The 24,348-nt window shown below is 38.9% G+C and overlaps 2 protein-coding genes across 2 annotated transcripts; both read right to left on the bottom strand.

The window, feature by feature from the left end:
- Positions 1-210: 210 nt before the first annotated feature.
- Positions 211-11,721, bottom strand: LOC137048700 (gastrula zinc finger protein XlCGF57.1-like). Its single transcript, XM_067426920.1, has 3 exons — positions 11,659-11,721; positions 10,764-11,000; positions 211-1,639 (listed from the first exon to the last, which is right to left on the bottom strand). Exons 2-3 carry the CDS (start codon positions 10,933-10,935, stop codon positions 654-656), a joined length of 1,158 nt encoding a protein of 385 aa, XP_067283021.1. The 5' UTR covers positions 10,936-11,000; positions 11,659-11,721; the 3' UTR covers positions 211-653.
- A 2,800-nt stretch (positions 11,722-14,521) lies between these two features.
- LOC137049073 (gastrula zinc finger protein XlCGF57.1-like) lies at positions 14,522-14,959 on the bottom strand. The gene has a single exon (XM_067427461.1). The coding sequence runs from the start codon at positions 14,957-14,959 to the stop codon at positions 14,522-14,524; it is 438 nt and encodes a 145-aa protein (XP_067283562.1).
- Between the last annotated feature and the right edge of the window lie 9,389 nt (positions 14,960-24,348).

Genomic DNA, 24,348 nt, shown 5'->3' with positions numbered 1-24,348 from the left:
TATCACTTTAATGCAGCAACGCAGCGCAGCAAAAAATAGACTCGGTACGAAAACGATCCGTGCACTGCTGCAGACGCAACGCTCCTGGAACGGACTGACGGACCGCATCCGCGTGCAGTGTGAAAGATGTCATCCGTTAACATGGGTACGGAAAAAAATACGCAACGCACACGCACTGCAGACGGAGTATGTGTGAAACGGGCGTGACCGATTTCAGCTTCAGCAGCGTAGAGGCGCTTTAGATTCTAGAGAGCATTATGATTGGACAGAAGATTTGACGAGAAGATGAAGTCTCCGATGATCTCCAAAATCTGAGATTCGTTTTATCGGAAGTGAGAGACTATACATTTTGAATGCTTATATCTCCTAAATGCAAATTTTGTCATAGTTTTGAAACATACCAGCTTATTCATAACTTTAAGGCTAACACAGACATACTAAAAGCTAAAAAACGTATTTTATTTTATTTCAGTGGTCCTTTAATATGTTTTGTGAATACAACCCCAGTTTTGCCGAAATGTTATTCCAGAATGAATTTGCAAATGACGTTTCATTGATGACATGTAAAACTGTTCTCTCTTGAGTGAACCCTCATATGGCTATTACCGGTAAGGTTTTTTTTTTTTTTTACATCTGAAGCTCTTCCACACTGATCACTGATCAGAATGAATTTGCAAATGACGTTTCAGGTCTGTGTAATATTTGTAACTATTTCCACACTGATGACACATGAAAGGTCTCTCTCCAGTGTGAGATCTTATGTGCGTCTTTAGGTTTCCTTTAGTTGTGAAACTCTTTCCACACTGAGGGCAGGTGAAAGGCTTCTCTCCAGTGTGAACTCTCATGTGAGTCTTTAGATTTGCTTCATTTGAGCAAGTCTGTCCACAGTTATTGCACATGAAAGGCTTCTCTCCGGTGTGAGTTATTACATGATTCTTAAGGTGCTCGCTGTCTGTAAAACTCATTTCACACTGATGACATGTAAAACTGTTCTCTCTTGAGTGAACCCTCTTATGGCTATTAATGGTTTTTTTACATCTGAAGCTTTTTCCACACTGATTACATGAGAACGGCTTCTCTCCCATGTGAATTTTCATGTGAGAATTAATTGTTGTTCTATGTGTAAAACGTATTCCACAGTGAGAGCATACGTAAGGCTTCTCTCCATTGTGAATCCTTATGTGACTTTGAAGGCTGTTTTTTCGAGTGAAACTTTTTCCACACTGTTGGCAGGTGAAGGGGTTTTCTCCAGTGTGAATTCTCATGTGGACTTTAAGGTTTCCTTTCTGAGTGAAACTTATTCCACACTGTTGGCATGTAAAAGGGTTTTCTCCGTTGTGAACTATCATGTGGACTTTAAGGTTTCCTTTTTGAGTGAAACTCTTTCCACACTGTTGGCAGGTGAAAGGGTTTTGTCCATTGTGAATTCTCATGTGGACTTGAAGGTTTTCTTTTCGGTTGAAACTCTTTCCACACTGAGAGCAGATGAAATTTCTAGATCCTCTTTTCCGAGATCTTTTTTGTGTGGAAGTCTTTTTAATCTGTGAGCAAATAAAATATTTTTCTTCAGTTATTAAAGCATGATGCTTCTCTTCCCTTTCATTTAGTTCTTGACTCTCTTCTTTCAGCATCATCGGGTCTAAGGTGAAAAAAGACAAATACAAGTTAACCCCCTTTCCAGAAAACTTTTTGACACTGTGAAGCTGCTTTGACACAATCGTGATTGTAAAAGCGCTATATAAATAAAGTTTTTAAATATATATATATATATATATATATATATATATATATATATATATATATATATATATATATATTAAAAAAATCACATTTCATGAACTTTAATTTGTTAAATTTAATTAAAAGATGGAAATGCGTCATGTAGGGGTCACTACACTTGGAGTAGTTACAATGGGAAAATTAATCTGCAGCACTCAGGTGGTACAGGTCGGTGCTTTTTAAAGGGATAGTTCACCCAAAAATACCAAATCTGTCATTATTCACCCTGAAGTTGTTCAAAAACTTATGAATTTATTTCTTCTGCTGAACACAAAGGAAGATATTTGGAAGAATGTTTGTAAATAAGCAGATCTCAGCAACAACTGATTACCACAGCTATTGACTACCATAGTGCGGAAAAATACAATGTTAAATCACCGTTTCAATCCATAATCATTTTCATATATGATTTTGCACATCAAGGAATTTATTTGGTAAATGCATTTCCATCGTAGTTTATGTGCATGGTTTCATTTCAGATAGAAAATTTATCAGGCTCAAATGAGCGCAGAAGTTTTTTAATGCACGTTATTTTATTTTATTTACGCGCATCTGCTTTAACTGCTTATTTACAAGCATTCTAACAAAATATCGTCCTTTGTGTTCAGCAGAAGTGTTCAAAAAGAGAACTCATCTTTTACTATTTTAAGTTAATGTTGTCAAATAGTGAGAAACGTTTTACATTTAGCCTAATTAACTACTTTAGTAGCAAGTAACTTAAACGTATTCTTAAACTTGAACCACATTATAGTTAGTATTATTCACAGAAACACAAAATGACTTATAAACTCTCAAAGAAGTTGACCTTCCATAGGAATGAACTCTGCTCTGCACCAGCGGACACATGTCGTTATGAATTCCCATGCAGCCACATTGGTGTAAATGGTAATGAACATTGTGTTGTGTCAAAAACACCCATTATAATCAGTGAGACTGTCTACACTAGTCATGTTAAAAATATTGTGCTGCTTTGCTTTGTCTGGGCAGCTCCCTCACTCAGTGTTGAGGCTTCCTCAATGCAGCAGTTGACCGTGGCCTCGAGTTCATCAGAAAAGCTTCCCCTAAACCAGGGATCAATATAGCTTGTCAAGTCCATCACCTTCTTTGCATCATCAGTGTCCCTGGGCTCAATATCTAACATCATTAAACTTTTCGGGTCTTTGGTGAGGACACGTCTTAATTTTTGCCTCAAGAATGTCTGAGATGATGTGATTTAGCGCCGGCCTCAAGGCTGACAGGCTAAGCCAAAGCGTCAGTGGTTTAAGGATTTAAGACTTGTTCATTGAGGGCCATATTTTTATCCTTTGGCATCAAATGTACTTGATGCAAAAATGTTACAGTTTGTGTCACATGTATGAAGTGTCCTACAATCAATTATCATCTTTTTGTCCAAATTTGCTCAATGTGAGCATAAACTCCACACTGGAACCAAGATCAATTTTTTAAATAAATTTCTGCTGAAACATCAAAATAAAAATTATAGATAGTATAGTGTATGACATGGAAGAAATATAAAATAACATTAGATTAAGATTTAATTTGACTACTTTAAACCCTCCAACACAATCAAGTAAAACATTGTAAAGGGAAATGAGAAATGTAGGTATGGGAACGACTAATCTGCTTTATATTAGTATTATTGTAGTTCATTTAGTTATTAAAAACAATATTATTCCGTTTAAATATTTACAATATCGGTTTTACCGAATGACTGTCTGCTGCCCTTGACATTGTGAAAATTTAGAACAATGCACAGACACAAATACATTTACATTACATTTACATTTATGCATTTGGCAGACGCTTTTATCCAAAGCGACTTACATTGCATTCAAGGTACACATTTTACATTTTTGTTAATTCTTGCTTTCCCTGGGAATCGAACTCATGACCTTGGCGTTGCTAGCGCCATGCTCATACTCATTGAGCTACAAAAGCACATTTTATTGTTAATTTTTTTAAATACTTCAAACACTAAAACATTTCATTGTTAAAACTTGTATTGTTAATCATAATAAAAACATTGAAGCATTTAATTGTTCTTGGAACAAATGTTTAAATTATTACAGGATGAGCTGCTATATAGTCATGAAAGCCATCCAGGTTTTTTTAGCATAATCTTAAGGACCGTGAATTTAAAGGTTTATGGCTTACTAATTGTTGTATGCACTTCTTCTTTAAAGGTCCCATTCTTTTAGGGCCAGCGCTTCCCGTGTTGTGATTGGACAGCAGCTTAGCGCACTTTGCCCGGAAAGGTCCCATAATGGGGAGATGCAAGCGCTGAATGTGCGCTCTTCTCCATATGGGAGAGCAACAAGACCACGCCCCCTTTTTTGCGTGTTCTTGTGGGCGGAGGGTTAGTCAACAAATGGTTCTAGTGACGTCATTACATCCCTCCACTTCCTGCTGTTCTCTCCTCTGACTGACAATTAACTTGAGGACCTGGCCTATGCAGACAAATAGAGGTCAGGCTAAACGGTTGCTAGGGTACTCTGTTTGGTTGCTAGGGAGTTCAAAGGGAGTAGGAAGTGTTGAAGGTGATTGGCTGTTTGCTGTCCTGAGTCAAACAAGCCACCCTCACATTTCTATGACACTTCTATCCAAAGATATCCCTTTTGATCGGCAGTCTATGGGGTCAGTTGATAGGGTGCTCTAAATTGTTGTTAGTGCATATATTATCAACCTTTTTACATCCCCTTTGGGGTTTGGTCCTAATAAAAACTAATTATATATTTCTCTTCTTTTGGCAAACATCTCTTTTATTTTAATAAGATCAGCATTGAACCTTTCCCAGTTGTGAGCCGTTCCTTATTTTTTTATTTTTCCCCGCTTTTTCCTTATTTATTTAATAAAGGCATCTGCAAAGGCAAAATTCTGTTAAAATGAAGTAATAATATAGTCTGCACATTTCCTATTAATAAAATGTCTTATTTATTCCATATACCAGACATTATATGCCAACGCAGACCGTTCAAAAATGGGGAAAAGCACTTGTGTTTTTTGATCAAAGTTTGCACGACTGCAACTCAATATGAAGATAACTTAATAGATTCTAAATCTTCAAACTAGGGATGGGGCCGATCCGATCCAGTATCGGGACCGATACCAGTATAATTCACGTATCGGATTTTTCGGATCCAACATGCGGAGAAATCCGATATCCATGCGCCATGTCTGTGCTTTAACGTTGTCTGCAAATGACTCCAAAAGTGCTTCCCGCCGGCTTGGCTGCTATCAGGCTGCAAACTGCGGAATGGATCTCCTGAACGGAGGCACGGCTCAATGAGACCGAGCGTTATGCGACACGCCCCCGCTCAGGAGATCCATTTCGCAGTTTGCAGCCTGATAGCAGATAACATTGAGCAGCATTGTGGCTAGCCAACATGTCGGCTGTGTGGAAATACTTTACGCTAGAAACACCGCAGAGCAAGACTGTAGAATGCAATGTTTGCAAAGCTGTGATTCAAAGAGGCGGAAGCTCCATTGCGTCGTATAAAACAATGAACGCAATAAAACATTTAAAAAAGCACCACATCAAAGAGCACAAGGATTTTTTAGCGAGGGGGCAGAAAGATGACGGTACCCGTCAGGAATCACTTCTGGAGTCATTCCAGAAGCAAGCTAAACTCCAGGCAGACAACATAAAGGCTAAAGCAATAACCGAGAAGTTGCTCAACTTCATCGTAATCGATGACCAACCGTTGAACACTTGCAGCCACGGTATAGTTTACCATCCAGGAGATATTTGTCAGAGACTGCACTACCTGAACTATACAGCCGAGTGTCAACCAAATTAGCTGAGAAGTTAAAAGGAGTTCCAGCCCTGAGCTTTACTTCAGATATTTGGACTTCAGATGTCTGCCCAATGTTGCTGATAAGTCTCACAGTGCACTGGGTTGACTCAGATACACATGGCCTCTGTAGTGCAGTGCTTCAGGTAAAAAAGTGCAGGGGTTCACACAACCGAGCTACAATCGCAGCCTCCATTACAGAGATGTTAAATCACTGGAGATTCCTCTGGGAAAAGTGCATGCCATTCTACGGGACAATGCACGTAATATGAAGGCCGCAATGGAAGACCTGGCAGTTCCTAGTTTAGGCTGTTTTGCTCACTCGCTGCAGCTCGTTGTGCACGAGGGATTTATGTCACAACGCAGCGTTAGTGATGCATTAGCAAACAGCAGGAAGATCATAGCACATTTCAAGCATTCCCAACTCGCACAGTCTCGCTTGGAAGACCTTCAGCATGAAATGCACCAGGCGGGAACCACGACCATCCCAACTCGTCTTGTTCAAGATGTTCAAACAAGATGGAACAGCTCCTTCTATATGATCAAGAGCCTTCTGAAAGAGAAGCGACCTCTCTGTGCATATGCTGCCGACCACAACTTGCCGGCAACACTGTCAGCTAACGAGTGGGGTTTGCTGGAACAAACAGTAACGGTGCTGGAGCCCTTCGAGGAGTTAACCAGAAAAATCAGTTCAGCGACCTCCACTGCATCCGACGTAATCCCAGCCGTCACCGTTTTAACACGCCTGTTTGCCGAGGAGAACCGTACTGACAGCGGTATCAAAACACAATGAAAAGCACGCTTCTCCAAGCCGTCAGCAGGCGATTCAGCAGCATCGAAAGTGAACCCCTCTACGCGGTTGGCACTTAAGTGGACGATCGATACAAGGATAGGTGAGTCATATTTTTATTAATGCCCTATTTATTCATGTTGGCTACGTTTTAAAACTGAAAAAGTTAAATCCTGCTAAACCAAAACTACATGTTGATTGATTGTTAATGTGGCCTACAATGTATTGGATAAGTGGGGAGGTGTGTGTGTGATGGGTAGGTTTAGGGGTAGAGGCTAGGGCTGCAACGATTCATCGAGTAACTCGAGTTAATCGAATCAAAAAAATCCTCGAGGCAAAATCATCTGCCTCGATGCTTCGCTTAGTCCATTTAACTACACACAGATATTGCAGAAAGACATTTTTTGTGTAAGGACTCGGAGTATGAGCGGATTGCGGTTATATCCGCGGTTCAGGTGCGTAAACATCCCAAACATTGCAGGTGGATGAGAGAAATCGTTAATATGTTGATTTTAATAAAGACGCGGAACTCTCATATCACGCTAAAACGCAATGAATGCGTGTCGTTCTTTAACTTTCGTTTTCAGCTCATGTCGAGATCAAAGACCGCAATGCGAGAGAGAGAGAGAGCGGCCGGGCATCAGCACTGGTCATATCATTTAGTATCGCTGTTTTTAAATGAAGAAAACTGTGTGTTGAGCTTCAGGATCCGACGCTGAACATTTAAGTTTCATTTGCGGCAGTTCACGCGTCAGCTGAGGAGATACGAGCAACTCCAAACACACAAACTCGATTGAGTTTGCAGCTTTGCACATGGATCACCGTCATTGTGATGTGTGTGAAATCTTTAATGAGACTTTATATATCCTACTTGATAATATCTTCGAAAAAACGCACCATTATATGTTCTCAATACTAGGCGCATTAAACATCAGAACCAGCTGCACGCACGCGTGTGTGTGTGATGAGCAATAGCGCTCGTCAGAGCTCAGAGCTGCGTGCTTTCATTGATTTGTGTAATTTAAATATCACACTTTAATCATATTTATAGCTACTAACTTAAAACAAGCTGTGTTACAATGATGAATGATTAGCTCAAAAGATCAGCATGTGTGATGTACTTTAACTGAATTAAACATATCTCGCGTTTGATCACGCATAGCGGTTATTCCTCCGTGTGATGTATAGGTTGTCGACCCTGGTTTATGTAAATAAGTGTTTTTGTTTTGTTTAGCAACCTACTTCAGTGTAGCTAATATGTGACGATAGCATCGCGCTTAACACGGAGGATTTGAAGTTGTGACGATCGGGTGCGGGTGGATGGTTTGCTTCTAACAGCTGATTCGGTGACGATAGAGCTGATCCGCACATCTCTTGTTCCAAGTTAACCTGTCCAATATGTTTTGCTTCAGTAAAGGAGTAAATAAGACAGTACATGCTTATGTCATGCCTGAGCTGAAGCTGAAACATGAAAGTTAAGTTGCACAACATAAATACAATGTTTAGTTATTTATATTATTTATAGAATATTTATAGAATATTAGAATATTTATATTATATAGAATTTATAGAATATTTATATTATTTATATTGGCATTATTGTTATTTATATTACTACTATTTAGATTTATTGGTTGTAGGTTTAGTTTTAGACTGAACCATGTTTACCTTTTTAAAGTAATTTGAAATAGATTTGTATTTAATATAATATGGCAATTGTATGCATTAAAATTGTTTAGTTTCACAGTTATTAATGTATGCAATTTCAGCAATAAAACTAAATTTTTCTAAAAAGAAAACAAATTAGATGTTAATTTTAAGATACCCGTCTTATTGTCTCTTATTGCTCTTTAATAAAGAAAAAGTAATTATTACCCGATTAATCGGTCGATTAAGTGGTAGATTAATCGATTACAAAAAGAATCGATAGCTGCAGCCCTAGTAGAGGCAGTGTGTGTGTGTGTGTGTGATGGGTAGGTTTAGAGGCAGGGGCTGTGTATGTGTGACGGGTAGGTTTAGGGACAGGGGCAGTGTAGGGGGATAGAATGTACAGTTTGTACAGTGTAAAATACATTATGCCTATGGAAAGTCCCCACAATTCACAAAAACCTAACGTGTTTGTGTGGCTCTGTACATGCATGTAGGCTGGGTTCTTGCAGCAGCAACAAATAAGTTGTACTCAACCTATTTAATTTGTGTCTGTCAGATTCTTTATGGGTGAAGAAACTGGCCGGAGGGTGAAGGCTTTACTGACACAAGAGCTTGAGAAGACAGAGCAAGCACTGCTCAGAGCATCAGCTGATGAAGCAGGAGCAACGGAGGCAGAGCCAGCAGAAAAGGTCGCTCGCATGAAAGCTGGTCCAAGTACTGGTTCTCCTCCAAGCACAAGTAAGAGCAGTTTCAGCCGTCTGTACGACAGAATTCTGGAGGAGCATGATGAACCTGCAGGAGGTACCCAGGCAGCAGTTATCCAAATGCAAATGTATTTGAAAGAACCAACGATGGGTGAGAAAGACAGCCCTTTCCAGTACTGGGCAAACAACCATGCTCTCTTTCCTCTCCTTGCTGCTGTTGCGGTAAAGTTCCTGAGTGCGCCTTCAACCAGTGTGGAAAGCGAAAGACTGTTTAGCACAGCATCCAATATCGTGGATGAAAAGAGGAATCGTCTGACAGCAGAGAGCAGAAATGCTCATATTCCTCAAAAAGAACCTGCCAATGTTTGATTGTGAGATTGGTTGAACACTACATCACTCCCTCTGTGTTAACTTTTTGAGTCATTTACTTTTATTTACTATTGTGTTCTCTTTTTTTTAGAATAGTTAGACCTCTGGCGTTAAGTTTAATCCATATTGTGTATGTGTTAAATATTTCTCAATATCCTTCTATATTCTCATTCTTAATAAACTGTTCTTTTGTAACCTTAATTTTAAAGGCCCTATAGCCTATGGTTCAGTCCCAGATATAATGTGGCTCCATGATCAAATTATTGAATATTTATTTTCTACACCAAGGAATATTAAATATTATAAACCTCTATTAAAAATGATAAACTTGAAAGTTATTTTTTGTCTTTTTTTATCAGGAAGATACATAGATAGCATATACAATTTTAAAGCATATAACTGAGCGTTTTTGAAATTTCAGCCAATAAAACAATTAAACAATGGCACCTACATTTTTAAAAGTACAAATAAATGTTGTTGCAACCATGTATGAATAAATGAAAATGCATATTTTTCAATGAAACGTTTGAATAATGAGTTTATGAATATGCTACAAGTTACTTTAAAATGAAATGTTTGTTTTTGAACAATAATCACGTTGTTTGCATCTACCCAAACTGATTTACCAAATTAAAAATGCGAGCAGTGGAAGGGATTTGCCGTTAGCCCGTGAGCTACGCTCACGTCTGCAAATCAAGCAATAATTTGTCTCAAAGGAACGGTTAATTCTCAATTTAGCGCATATGCCTGAAAATACAGGACAAACTGCGTTCTGCATGCCTTTAATACGGAACGCTTCCCTGATGCCTTAAATACGGGATGATTCTGTAATATTGGCAACCCTAAACACAAATGAAGATATTTGTGTTGAAATCCAATGGCTCAGAAAGGCCTCCAGTGGCCACAATGACATTTTCTCTCTCAAGACCCATAAAGGCACTAAAGACGTTACAAAGTTCATCTCACTATAGTGGCTCAACAATAATTTTATGTAGCAAGGAGACTGGTTTTTGTGTGCAAAAAAAACCTAAACAAGTTATATAGTGATGGCCTTTTTTAAAACACGTCTCCCTGAAGCCTCAGAGCTTTATGAATTAGTGTTTCGATTCATGATTCGATCGTATATCAAACCGCCATACTGCTGAAATCACGTGACTTTGGCGATCCGAACCACTGATTCGATACACTGAATTATAATGCTCCGAAGCTTTGTTTTGAAATCAGCCCTCACTATACAAGTCGTTTAGGGTTTTTTGTGCATAAAAACTATTCTCATCTCATGCGATGGGCTTTGTAACAACGTCTTTAGTGCCTTTTTTGGGTCTTGAGAGAGAGGAAATGACATTGTGGCCACTGGAGACCTTTCTGAGCCATCGGATTTCAACAAAAATATCTTAATTTGGGTTCCAAAGATGAACAGAGGGCTTAGGGGCGTCGAACAACATGAGGGTAAGTAATTAATGACATAATTTTCATTTTTGAGTGAACTAACCCTTTAAGAAAGAGTTATTTACTTTGCTACAGGACCATGTGGTCCTAAAAGTTGCAGGTGTCTGAATGATATCACATCCTGTCACATGATATTGACCGCATGATCCAAAATGTTGCCTAATTTAGCAAAATGTTGTATAATTTAATAAAGATCAAATGACTGAGTTCAGCTTTGAGAATGAAACCAACCTGTTTGTTCCTCTGTATCTTCTTGTTTCACACTGAATGTTTCTTCAATCTTCACATATTCACTCTCCTCTTTAATAAATGTCGTCTTTATTTGTTCCTCAGCATCTTCTTGTTTCTCTCTGAATGTTTCTTCAATCATCATTTCTTTACTCTCTTCTTTAATTAACACCATCTTTATAATAGTGTCATGTGGATCTAAGTCGCTTCACCAGGGGTTTTTCAGTGTGTTTGGACAATCTGTCAGATAAGAAAAATTACAAAAAAATAAAATAAATCCAAACTAAATCTCTTGCGTCTCAATCAGCTCTAGTTCAGTAGTTAGTGCACTAGTAGGTGTGATAGTTAACTAGTGGTTAGTAAAAAATCACTCAAAACTACCACAACAAATTAATTAAAATAAAATACAAAGACACATCATATTGCAATTTATGTTTGTATATTGATCAGTAAATTACATGTAATCTAGTCCACTTTCATTGATACATTTGCTATTGGTTTGTTATAGTTGTCATTACACTGTTATTGTGTTTTCGTTGCATTTACACGATTTTGACCAGCAGATGACGTCAGCGCGCGGCGATTCGAGCGATTTGAATCACTGAATCATTATTTAGCAAAGCGATTTATTTATTTGACTCAGAAAACTCTCCTTTTCTCCATCACTACTGGTCGGTAAACGAATTCATGTTGACAATAAACGTAGTCACGATATTGGGAGCGAATTAAATGAGACGCACTTAATTTTTTCACAATAAATAATTTGTTAATGTTGGATAAAGCTTTTACACTGGTGTTATATTCAATAGTAATTCAATACATTGTCATCGCTAGAGAACACTATTTACTAGAACAGTTTGTATCGATTGAAACTTGACATGCTTAAAAAAACACAAACCTTTCTTCAGCAGAATCACAACAGATGCAGGAGCGTGGTGCAGCCATATGACGTCACACCGCCATACCAAAATAAAAGTCATTTTCACAAACTGCTGTCTAAAATCACAAAATACATAAAAGCGGACATACAAACAATAAAACATGTCAGAGGTATTCATATTTGAATTTTTGTAACAGGCATATTAAAATACATGTCTAGTGACATGCTGAAAATTACCAATGAAAGAGTAGCACTATAAAACATCTACTATGTGAGATTCTGTCTAACAGAAAAAAAGTCATGTTTGGGTGCAGAAATAATTTATATTATTTCTATATCAAAAACATATTTTTTAGTAACAAAAAATTTTTAAAACGTTGTTTTGATTTTTATTTTTTTCCGAAAGTGACATAGCAAAAACTATAATTATCATATATTAAACAAGGCTAGGGAAACCTTTATTACGATCAGAGAAATATCCAACAATCAATAGGTAGCATATTGCAATGTCTTTTATTAATAGTACAAAATTAACTGACTGTGTTGCCTCAAAAAGCCACATTTATTTGTAATTGCAATTGCCTTGTGTCAACATTAACATGATCAATAACTGAATATTTGTGAAATATCTGACGTTGTAAGGTTTTTAAAGTCACCATGCATGAAATCAAAATGGACAATTCAAATTTGGGTTTATTTTAAATGTTTTATCTGTCACTCATTTGAAATCATAGCAATAGCAAACTAGGTAGATACTAATACTTAAATTATGGATTCAACCACATAAGTTAGGATAATGTAAGTGTATTTTCTAATGTGGCAACTGTAACCTATTACTGTAATTATTTCAGCAACCAGGCTGATTTGAAACATATTTTGAATTGTTTGCTGTTGAATGAGCTGACTGTTAAAAGGTCCAGTGATAGCATGTCATCAGGTTTTGAAAGAAAGACTAGCTGTGTTACAACAGTGATCCAGTTACGTAACCTCGGTTCTCTGAGAGGAGGGAACGAAACATTGCGCACGCTGCTGTGTTGTAACTCCCAGGCTGAATCCGAAATTGCCCCCTTAACCCTCACTCATTCATTCCTTACCTTAATCCACTATCATAGATAGTTCACTTAAATGAGTGAATGAAAACTAGTGAGTGAATTTGGACAGCCATTGTGTGTACATAGGCTGTACACTCACGTCCACTATGGTTTCCGACACCACTACAAATGGCAGTCCCTTCAAATAATGCCCTATTTGAGGGTATAGGGGGGAGCTTTCGAATTCGGTTCCAGAGTCTTGAATATCTGTTAGTTCAGTCAAAGATTCTAAATCAATGATCTCATGTGTCATTAGGGGAACATAAGGGGTTATTTCATCCAAAAATGACATTTATGTCATTAATGACCCACCCTAATGTTGTTCCACACCTGTAAGACCTCCGTTCATCTTCGGAACACAGTTTAAGATATGTTATATTTAGTCCGAGAGCGTATCCAAGTGTAGGCACACTATACTGTCCATGTCCAGAAAGGGAGTAAAAACATCATCAAAGTAGTCCATATGTGACATCAGTTAGTTAGTTAGAATCTCTTGAAGCATCGGAAATACATTTTGGTCCAAAAATAACAAAAACTACGACTTTAATCATCATTGTCTTCGCGTTTGTTTTCAAACCTCAAATAAAGATTCAAACGGGGTTTTATAGATGAGATAGGCTGAGATAATTCAATCAGGAGATGAGTGGTCACAAGACCCCCTTTGTTCTTATTGAAAGCCCCCACTTCCTCGTGACTCAATCAAACAAAAATGGGTGATGTATTAAGAGCCCATTTTTCTTTCTTTTCCCGGAAAGTGTATAGTTTTATATTGATGATTTTGTTGCATATTTAAACACCGAATTCGTTGCCGTCGGGCATTCGCGATTGCAATGATACCACTAATGACAGTATTGACATTCAAGAAAGCAGAGATACAGAATTTACAGTTACTAGCCTACAGAAGTTGATTTTACATGCAGTAAACATCCAAGTTACTTCAAAACATCATATAAAACATTGCATCATCACCATACATATATTAGGTACATTGAAGAGGTAATTTAATCTAAAAGTCCATATATTGCTGATCTGTGTGTTCTTAGAGCAGTTTCTCTGTGTATGTGTGTGTGTATGGGTCAGAGGTCGAAAGCAGGGGGGTTGTTTGGGTGACGTGTATGCTGCAGCCCAAAAGGCCTGAGGTGTCCAGGACTTCAGCACACAAAATCCTTTCTTAGGGGATTATAATGTGGCACCTTATCTGTTAATTAGTATTATAGTTGCAATACAAGGGACTTCTGTAGGGTGATTACATCATCCCAGGATACGTGATTATGGAGCTCTGGTCATATAGTTAATTATTAACTGACTACCATCTCCCATTGTCGCTACAAAGTGTTGATAGAAACAAAGAATGCATTAAACTAGAATAAAACGTTTTTGTTTAAAGATGGAGGGTTTTTTCTTTCTTTTGATATATTGCATATTCATATATTTATACAGCAAAATATTCTGGGGGCCATAAAGCTTGTGAAAATGATCAAAAATGCTGGTGGTGGCTAGAATTATTTTTCAAAAACACTAGCAGGGAAAGAGTTGACCTGAATCAAAATAGGTCAATCAAACCTATATAATCAAAAATAAATTAATATAGATACATATTTTCTGGTGCCATTTAATAGCTGAGCCAGATAAACTTTAAAAAAACACACAACATACAGAAATAGGGCCCTGACATCTGCACAGCTTTTAATATATATCTGTAATTGTGAAACCAATCAATGGTCCTCATCCAAAGTCAATTTCTTTCCAGAATTAATTTGCAAATGACGTTTCAAGTCTGTGTGATATTTTTAACTCTTTCCACACTGATGACACGTGAAAGGCTTCTCTGCTGTGTGAGAACTTATGTGTGTCTTTAGGTTTCCTTTTATTGTGACACTCTTTCCACACTGAGGGCAGGTGAAAGGCTTCTCTCCATTGTGGATTTTCATGTGAACCTCAAGGTTTGGTTTGTTTGAGCAGGTCTGTCCACACTGATGACACATAAAATCTTTTCGACTTGAGTGAACCCTCATATGGGTATTAAGGTGTATTTTACGTCTCTGACTACATGAGAACGGCTTTTCTCCAGTGTGAATTCTAACGTGGGCATTAATTGTTGCTCTTTGTGAAAAACTCTTTCCACATTGAGAGCATGTATAAGGCTTCTCTCCAGTGTGAACTCTCATGTGGCTTTTAAGACTGGTTTTTCGAGTGGTGAAAGGGTTTTCTCCCGTGTGAATTCTCATGTGGACTTTTCAGTGAAACTTTTTCCACACTGAGAGCAGGTGAAATTTCTAGATCCTGTTTTCTGAGCTCTTTTTTGTGTGGCAGTCATTTTAGTCTGTAAGCAACTAAAAGATATGTTTTCAGTTATTAAATCATGATACTTCTCTTCCATTTTATTCAATCATGATACTTCTCTTCCATTTTATTCAGTTCTTGACTCTCTTCTTTCAGCATCATCAGGTCTAAGGTGAAAAAAGACAAAGTAAAAGACACAAGCAACATTAAGCAACATTTCGACCAGTGGTTAGGGTTGCCAACTGTTCCATATAATATAGAATCCTCCCATATTTACGGCTTCAAAGTAGTATTCTGTATTAAACCCATTTGAAACAGTTATCCTGTATAGACAGTAGATTAAAATAGGCATGCCACCTAGTTTTAAAAGCAAGTGGGAAGAGGGGAAAGTTAATTCCCTTCACGGTCCGTGTTTTGGTTTCAGCATAAGAGTTTGGGCAAATGCTGACAACATAATTATTGTCAACAAAGAACAAAAAAAAAGGAAATTAACATCTGAACTCACTCATGCATTTAGCGTCCCCATCCAAGACAATGTCATACTGAGTCAATCATCTAAGAATGACTTTAATTTACATGCCTTTCCTTTCCCCATCCCATCTACAGAATTCACTCAAAATCTATATGGTTTTATATGAATTCTCATTTAATTCACAACCGTTTTCTTTTCCACATGCTAAGAGCCACAACAGAGCCAGGTCTCACGTCATACCAGAGTCCTGCACGGGTCCATCCCAGACCCGTTAATATTTGCCCGTTACCCGATCCGTGCCCGCAATAAATCACACACGCTAAAATCATTCCAGTTAAAATGCTTTATTTTTTTTAATATTGCACTTCTCTCAACATCAACAGCATCATGAATGGGCTAAAGAAACAGGCTAAAGTGCCTTTATAGACTCGTTGTCAACAATTTTATATACTTCACTCACCAACTTTACTTTTACTTCATCCATTGCTAATCCTGCAACGCTCGCTCCATCTGGGCTACGAGTGGCATCAACAAAAGTCACAGTGGTGGTGACGTGATGGATCAAATGGCAAATCGTTGTTGCGTGTATGTGTAATGGTAAATTGGACATAGAAATTGTAATACAGTATGTTTGGGGGGGAAGAAGGACGACCGGATCGTTTTGATCGTTTTTCGAGAACCGGCGAACATTTAAAAGACTTAACCAAACAAAGCGAAAGTAACACGGCCCCTCACGGACATCTGCCATGCACACACATAATAAAACAAACACAACTCAATGTAAAATCCAGGTCTGGTGATCTCTCGTCCTTATATGCCGCCGAGCTCCCTCGTGAGAGGATTTGAGACCAGTGTGGCTCACAGGTGACACTCATTCGCCATCACGCCCCGGTCTCGCTCGCTCCTCCACCTCGCCACAGCACAGAAAAATATTGCACATATTTTTCATCCGCGCTTCTACCCGCTCGCACGGAATTAATTATCCGCCCGCACCCCGCCCGTGTATTTTATAATTTATGTCACAATCCACCTGTTTTAGCCACTTTTATGCCCGCGGGTACCCGACCCGTTGCAGGACTCTACTGCTAGCGAGGCAGCGGGAAACACACACACACACACAATTTCCAGGCGTGTTCTATCTAATGCATTGACGCTGCGCAGACCAACCCACATATGATATCCAAATACTGTGCGAGCGATTCAAAGCATAAGGGGTCGTTGGCGCTCGCTCTACTTTGATGTCATACGCAATCAGTCTGCACAGCGCGCGCCGATGCATCTCGAACAAGCCTTCCCTCAGTGGCTCATGGCTTTATGATCCTACATCAGCATTAAAATGCCGCAAATCCAACGCATTTGTGCAGCTCTCCATGATTTGTATAGACAGAGATTACAATCCAGCAGCTGTTAGCTTGATTAGCTGCTATTGAAAAAATGGCGGTCACAGGTTTGTGTTCATCTTGTTGATCACGGTAACGCCGCCCCCAGCCGGTGACGCAAGCGGTTCTTACTTCTAGCCCAGCAATGTTTTGGTGTTACTTAAGAACCATTTTTCCTGGCTCGGAGCTGGTGCTTTGGCTGTGGAAACACAAAGAACCGATTTGAAACTAGGCTCTGGCTCCGATTTAGCACCAGCACTGCCTTGGTGGAAAAGGGGTATGAGTCAATTTTTGCAAAGACATAAGTGTTGTCGCCTTGTCATATGAGCTTCACCTGTGACTAATAATGGATCAATTAGGTCTCAAGTGTGTATAAAAAGAACCCCAGTACGCTAGACCTTCACATCAACTGCAACTAGATCTCTGCAAACATGCCTAAGATTCACCCTGAGACTAAAGTTTTGATTATCAAGAGGCTGAAGACCAGATCCACTGCTGATGTGGCAGACACCTTCAATGTGTCTCAGCGTCAAGTACAGAGGAGACGTTTTTGACAAGCCCAGGTCAGGCAGACCCCGCAAGACAACTGCTCGAGAGGACCGTTTGTTGGCTCGAAAATCCAAGGCCAGCCCATTTTCCACTGCAGCAGAGCTCCACGAGACCTGGTCACCTGAAGTCCGTGTCAACCAGAACAGTTTGTCGGATTCTGTCTCGAAATGGCCTGCATGGTCGAATCAGTGCCCAGAAGCCAGCACTAAACAAAAGACAATTGAAAAACCGTGTGGCATTTGCCAAGGCCCACAGCCTGCTAAAAGGATGGACGCTGGAAAAGTGGCAGAAGGTGGATTTTTCAGATGAATCTTCTGTTGAATTACACCACAGTCGCCGCAAATATTGCAGGAGACCTACTGGAGCCAGAATGGATCCGAGATTCACCCAGAAAACAGTGAAGTTTGGTGGCAGAAAAATCATGGTCTGGGGTTACATCCAGTATGGGGGTGTGCGAGAGATCTGCAGGGTGGAAGGCAACATCAATAGTCTAAAATACCAAGAAATCTTAGCTACCTCTTATATTCCCAACCATAAAAGAGGCCAAATTCTGCAGCAGGACGGTGCTCCATCGCATACTTCCATCTCCACATCAAAGTTCCTCAAGGTGAAGAAGATCAAGATGCTCCAGGATTGGCCAGCCCAGTCACCAGACATGAACATCATTGAGCATACGTGGGGTAGGATGAAAGAGGACGCATGGAAGACGAAACCAAAGAATATTGATGAACTCTGGGAGGCATGCAAGACTGCTTTCTTAGCTATTCCTGATGACTTCATCAATAAATTGTATGAATCCTTGCCAAACCGCAGGGATGCAGTCCTTCAAGCGCATGGAAGTCATACAAGATATTAAATTTGGATCTCACAGCACCACAACTTAATTTGCTGACATATTTTTGTATTTGCAGTAAATTTGTTCGATTTCTGTATAGGCGACAAAACTTTTGTCTTGCCAAAATTTGACCTTTCTGTCTTGATTAAATAATAAATATTTTTTCTGTGAAAATTATTTATTTCAGTGCATTAAACATCATTTGGGAGGGTTTTAGCTTTTCATATGAGCTATTTCTAACACCAATGAATTAATTAAAAGCCAGGTTAATATCAGGTATTTCTAGAAAATAGATAAGCGACAAGACTTTTGTCAGGGACTGTATATAAGCCCTGCCCCTCACTTCTGGTTCTGTGCACTAATGTGCTGTGGGGCTGCAGCTGGAGACAGGTAGGTAGGTCACAGGTAAAATTTACTTTTATTAATGGGTGTATGTGAAAATTCTTAAGGTCACTTGACATTTATATAACTTTTAACTATACTGTAATGTTAAGTGTCTATATATTATTAATGTTTCAATTTACAGTTAGACATCATTAACTCACCCTCATGTTGTTCCAAACCTGAATGAGTTTCTTTGTTCTGCTGAACACAAAATAAGATATTTTAAAGAATGTTTGTAACTAAGCAGATAGAGCAACCACTCAATACCATAGAATTTTTTCCCCTACTCTGGTAGTCAATGGTTGCTCTAGCTGCTTGGTTACAAACATTCTTCCTAATATTTTCTTTTGTGTTAAGCAGAAGAAAGAAATTTATACAGGTTTGTAACAACTTGAGGCTGAGTAAATGATGACAATTTACATCTTTGGGTGAACTATCCTTTTAATAAAAAGAGGCCCAACAACTATTTTAAATATACCGTATTTAAGTTGTTTTTACATCAATTTTAAACTGTAAAGAAACAAATTATCAGTAAACCATCGGACATATATACATTATAGACTAGGAGTTATGTGCTCAACATCTCTTTGTGCCGTGAACTTTTCAAATGCACACTTGCAAAGCACTATGCAAGCTGACTTGCTTTAAGCACATCATTTTGCACCTGGGATGCGCATAAAGAAAGACAAATAAAGGAGGCTCTGTCTTAAACATCAAAGTTTAGATGTACAAGGGGCTCCTGTATACACGTATGCAAGTCAAGTACTTATTGCTCTTCCTCAAAGTCCAAACTAAAAAATAGCAGGGATGAAAAAGATTGTTGAAGCAGTTGGATTCGTTGAGCACAGTGTAATGAAACAAGTAGGCCTATCAGTTACAACAGACCAAGTTAAAGAAAAAGGTTAAGCAGTTTTATGTCTGGGACAGGTACCTGGGAGGAAAGATTATGTTGCCATAAAAGATGGAGGGAGTTAAGAAGACATTTAACTATGTCTATTTTAGAGGCATATAGAGTCTTTCAGCAAGAGTACCCACAGATTAAAATAGGAAAATCAAAATTTGCAGCAGTGCGGCCAGGGGAGGTCTTCACAAAAGCAGAAACACCTCATACCATTTGCCTCTTTAAATTATATGAGAACACACAAATATTGCTTGAAAGTGTATATAAACACATCCCACGACATGCCTTCGAAAGCATATCAGCATTTATCAGAGCTCTGGTCAGCAGTCTTTACTCTCCAGAGTGTATGTTAAATGGATGTGAAACATGTTGTGATGCAACTCTCCTTCAGAACATCATTTGCAACATCCCAGATGAAGATAAGAACATCCAAACAACGTGCCATTCATGGGAATCTGAAGGGAGTTTTCAGGTTAAGATCATGAACAGTTGAGCATTGGCCACTAAATGTCTTAAGCACTGCTTCATGAAAAGAAATCAGAGTGCAGTTTTACAACAGAAGTTGAAAGACACAAGTGAGACTACAGTGCTGTGTAGATTGATTTTGCAACTGCATATCAAGATAAAATCCAGGTTGCCCACTGGGCCAGTAGAAGGTGCAATCCGATCCCATTGTGAGTGATACACTGAATCATGAAAATAAGGTTGTTACTACATTTCCCTCCAAAGTGGTGGGGGGAAAAATCAAGCATGGAAAAATTGCACATCTTCAGTGATGGAGCAGTATCACAGTTTAAAAACAAATTAATTTAGTCATTCATCTCCACAGTCTTTAGGGAAATTTTTCCAGGCCTTAAGGTATGATTTACTCAGATGTTTGCGTATCATTACAGACTTGTGTAAGCAGGTTGCATATGGTGTTGTTCAATAAATGGAGTAGATGGGACAGTGAAAATTAGTTCAACTGTGCTAAGCCGTAAGGTTATTGTGAACAATACACAGTACTTCGTGGAAACAACTGCACATTACTGCCCCAACAATAACATTAAACTGATCAAGGGGTTAAAGGGATATCCAGATGTTCACACATGAACACCAGCTAGAGCGTCTATGGACTAGTGTAAGATCTCTCATGGGTAAGTATTGGATAGCAATTTGTGCTCACTAATGAATGTGAACATGATAAGGTTATTGAAGCGTTATATATTATAGTGTATAAAAAAACATCAATCATCAAACATTAGCTGCTTTTCCACCACAGGAACTTTCCCCAGGGACTAGGGACTTTGGGGTTGTACTCGGTGTGTTTTGACTGCAGGAACCAGGGTGTAAATGAAGTTTGAGGTAAATATTTCCCCCTCAAAACGGCCCTGCTCAGGAGGCAGTACTTTTTCAAAGGTCAGGAACTTTCGGGGGTAGGACTTGGGCGCTGACCATGCTGATTGGGTGAGTTCATGCAGCATTTTAATTGGTCGATTTGACGCAGCATTTTATTTACGCCACTATTTTTGTGGTTTAAGTCTGTTGCGGTGCGTGCAGTAAAAGTTGTTCAGAATTGTTAGACTGGACCTAACTGTTTATTAAAACAGTTTATTATATATTGGAGACGGAGTTCAGACTAGCGCTCAGGTTCTGTGTTTGCTCACGTGATAACGGTAACGTCATACGCACATGACGTCAAGGAGGTGAGTAAAGCGAGTTACTCCTTCCACTTCTGCTAGTTTTACTGAGATGTCTTATCCCGTGCGAATTGGCCATTAATATTACAGACGTCCTGAGGTAAAATGATTTTACCCCCATGTCCCAATGTTAATCTAATCCCGTCCGAATAGGGCTTTAGATTGTTTTCTCATTTCTTTTAAATTTCTGTGTATGAAATGTGATATAAATAAACTTGCCTTGCCTACATGTAATTGCATAGATCCTCACACAGATTAACTTTGTTGTTACAGGTTCAGTGCTTGGTGTGTGATCAGCAGTTGGCGTAAAATAATAAACATCTTCCATGCTGAGGCATTATAGAGCTAAGCATGAGCAGTCTGGAGGGTCAATGGAAAACTCCAACTGTCAAGGTAACTAATTTATGGAAGTTTTCGACAGTATGAATAAACTTTCCTTAAAGTTTTACATGCATTTGCACATTTTCTGTCCAGTGAACCCCAAACAACAGCTTGATGAAGCTCTAGTGGACATGATTGTGGAGGATTCACAGCCTTTCTCTATTGTTGATGACATTGGCTTTAAAGCATTTGTGGCTAAGCTTGACCTCACTTATGCACTATCATTCAGGCAGTCTCTGAAGATCATTGTGGACCACAAATACGAGGAGCAGAAGCAGAAGGCCATCGCTGAGCTACAGAAAACTGAGGGTGTGAGCCTAACTGCAGATATGTGGACCTATGTTAATATGGATGCATATCTGTCTGTTACATGCCATTATGTAGATGACAAGGATAAGCTTGCCACAGTACTTCTTGGGGTAAGGTCATTTCCAAAAGCTCACACTGCAGAGAACCTTGCAGAGGCCAAGAGGTTGCTCTTTGAAGAACGGGGTATCCAGAGCAAAATAAAAACCCTGGTGACTGCTTCAAATATGATAGCCACTGCCAACAACTTTAAGATTAGGCATGTTACATGCATTGCCCATGCCTTGAATTTGGTGGTCAAGAAGTCCCTTGATGTAACTCCTGGTCTGGAAGATATCAGAACAAGAGCACGAAGGATGGTGACTTACTTTAAGACCAGTACCACAGCAAAAGAGAGACTTAGAGAGAAACAGGAAAAAAACGAGAGGTCCTGTGAAGAAACTGATTATGGAGGTTGATAAACGCTGGAATAGTACCTATTTAATGCTTCAGTGTATATATGAAGAGAGAGAGAACCAGTGGGTGCAGCATTGGCTACACTGAGAACTGATGTGGCTCCTTTGCCATCAGAAGAATATCAGGCAATATCTGAATGCATGAAAGTGCTAGCCCCATTCCAGGTGGCCACCGTTGAACTTTCTGGGGAAAGATCTGGCTCTAAGGTCATTTTCCCATTATGAAAATGTTGCGATACACAATTAAGGAAACCCTCATAAACATTACCAACGACACTGCAATTCAGCTGGGACAGAATCTGTCAAGAAGATTAGCAAAGAAATGTTCAGCTCTTGAATCGACAAGTGTTTTGACATTAGCTACACTGCTAGATCCACGATTTAAAACATTTGGGTTTCATAATCATATACAGGCCCAGACGGCAATTGGACGACTAACATCTGAATGCACAGTGTTAATCAAAGATACAGCTCATCAAACACCCAGCCACTCAGCACAGCCAGATCCAGCACAAAATCTTGAAACTACAGGTCAAGGTAAAGTAAATATCTTAGAAGGTTACTTAAAACTATTCATTACTGATAACATGGTTTTGTTTATCATTTCCCTTGCAGATGAGGTGAATCTTTGGGAGCTGCTGGACAACGATGCAAGTAATGCAAGGAAGAACAAAAGTGCAACATCAGATGCAACCGTAGAGGTCCAGCGCTATATGACCAATCCCCCACTGCAGCGTTCTGCTGACCCTCTTGCCTACTGGTCCACCCACAAAGCAACATATCCTCATTTATACCAGCTTTCTAAACTTTTTGTGTACTCCTGCATCATCCGTATCATGCGAGATGATATTCTCTAAAGCTGGTGAAATTGTTTTTTTGTTTTTTTTAAAAATCGCCTTTCACCAAAGACTGGACAAAATAATATTTCTGAATTAAAACCATACTTAATGAACACTTTGTCTAAGCCCCTGCATGTACCCAAAGCACAACCTCTGCCACATTTTTTTTAATTTGTATTATTAATTAGAGAACATGTGAACATTGTTACATAAAAACATGCATCAAAGACAAACTTCAAAATCCCTCGGCTACATTATAAAGTACCAGTTACACAAGCACACCCTTTTCAACATACAAAAACATCAGTCCCACCAGTTAACAAGTTATACAGTTCTGCTTCACACAGCTAAACAAGATAAAGAATATAGAAATCATCACTGAAATTGTATTGGATTTGATTTGGAATGGTTTTCATGGGAATTTTATTGGTTGTAATGGGAAATATACTGGTCTCTACTGATACGTGTTAGGTTCTATTGGTGGAGGCATTTAATCCTAATGAAATATGCCCCAAAAAGGGCTCCTGATGCAAAAATATGCCTCAAAAAGAATTCTGTAGTGGTTTAAATGGTGAAAGCCAATGGTTCCTATTGGTATTTTAATAGAAACCATTAGAATTTCTGTGATGGTTTCCAACTTTTTTAAGCTGGTCTGATCTTCTGTCCTTGTCTATAGAAATAATTACAAACACATCGGAGTGCTGCAATTTCTATCTGAATGAAGCTTCGAGTAATTAACCATTTTCGACACAATTGTATCAGAAAGCAATGATGCTTCGAAATGCTTCATTTGGCCATCACTAACAATACCCATCTCACACTTGGAAGTCTTGGTGATGGGTCCGGTCTTCTGTTACAGTGTAGATGCAGCACTGAAAGAGAGTTCCAAGCCTTCCAAACATAAACAAGCTTTATTCAAATATTGACTTTACAAGGAATATCTGTGAGACCTGACAAAGACAGAGTGAACTGGGGAGAACTAAATACCAACACAGATGACTAACCAACGAGAGGGACAGGTGACAATCACTAAACACAGCTGAGGGTACTAAACTAACGAGGGGACTGAACAGTGGCAGGAAAACTAAGAACAAAGGAACATGTGACTAAACTCAAACCAGGAAGTACAGGGGCAAAAACACAACAGACATAGA

This window comes from Pseudorasbora parva, chromosome 20, assembly GCF_024679245.1.
Source record: "Pseudorasbora parva isolate DD20220531a chromosome 20, ASM2467924v1, whole genome shotgun sequence".
Lineage (NCBI taxonomy): Eukaryota > Metazoa > Chordata > Actinopteri > Cypriniformes > Gobionidae > Pseudorasbora > Pseudorasbora parva.
The sequence above is the reverse complement of the archived record's forward strand: the minus strand, read 5'-3'. Positions and strand labels throughout refer to the sequence as shown.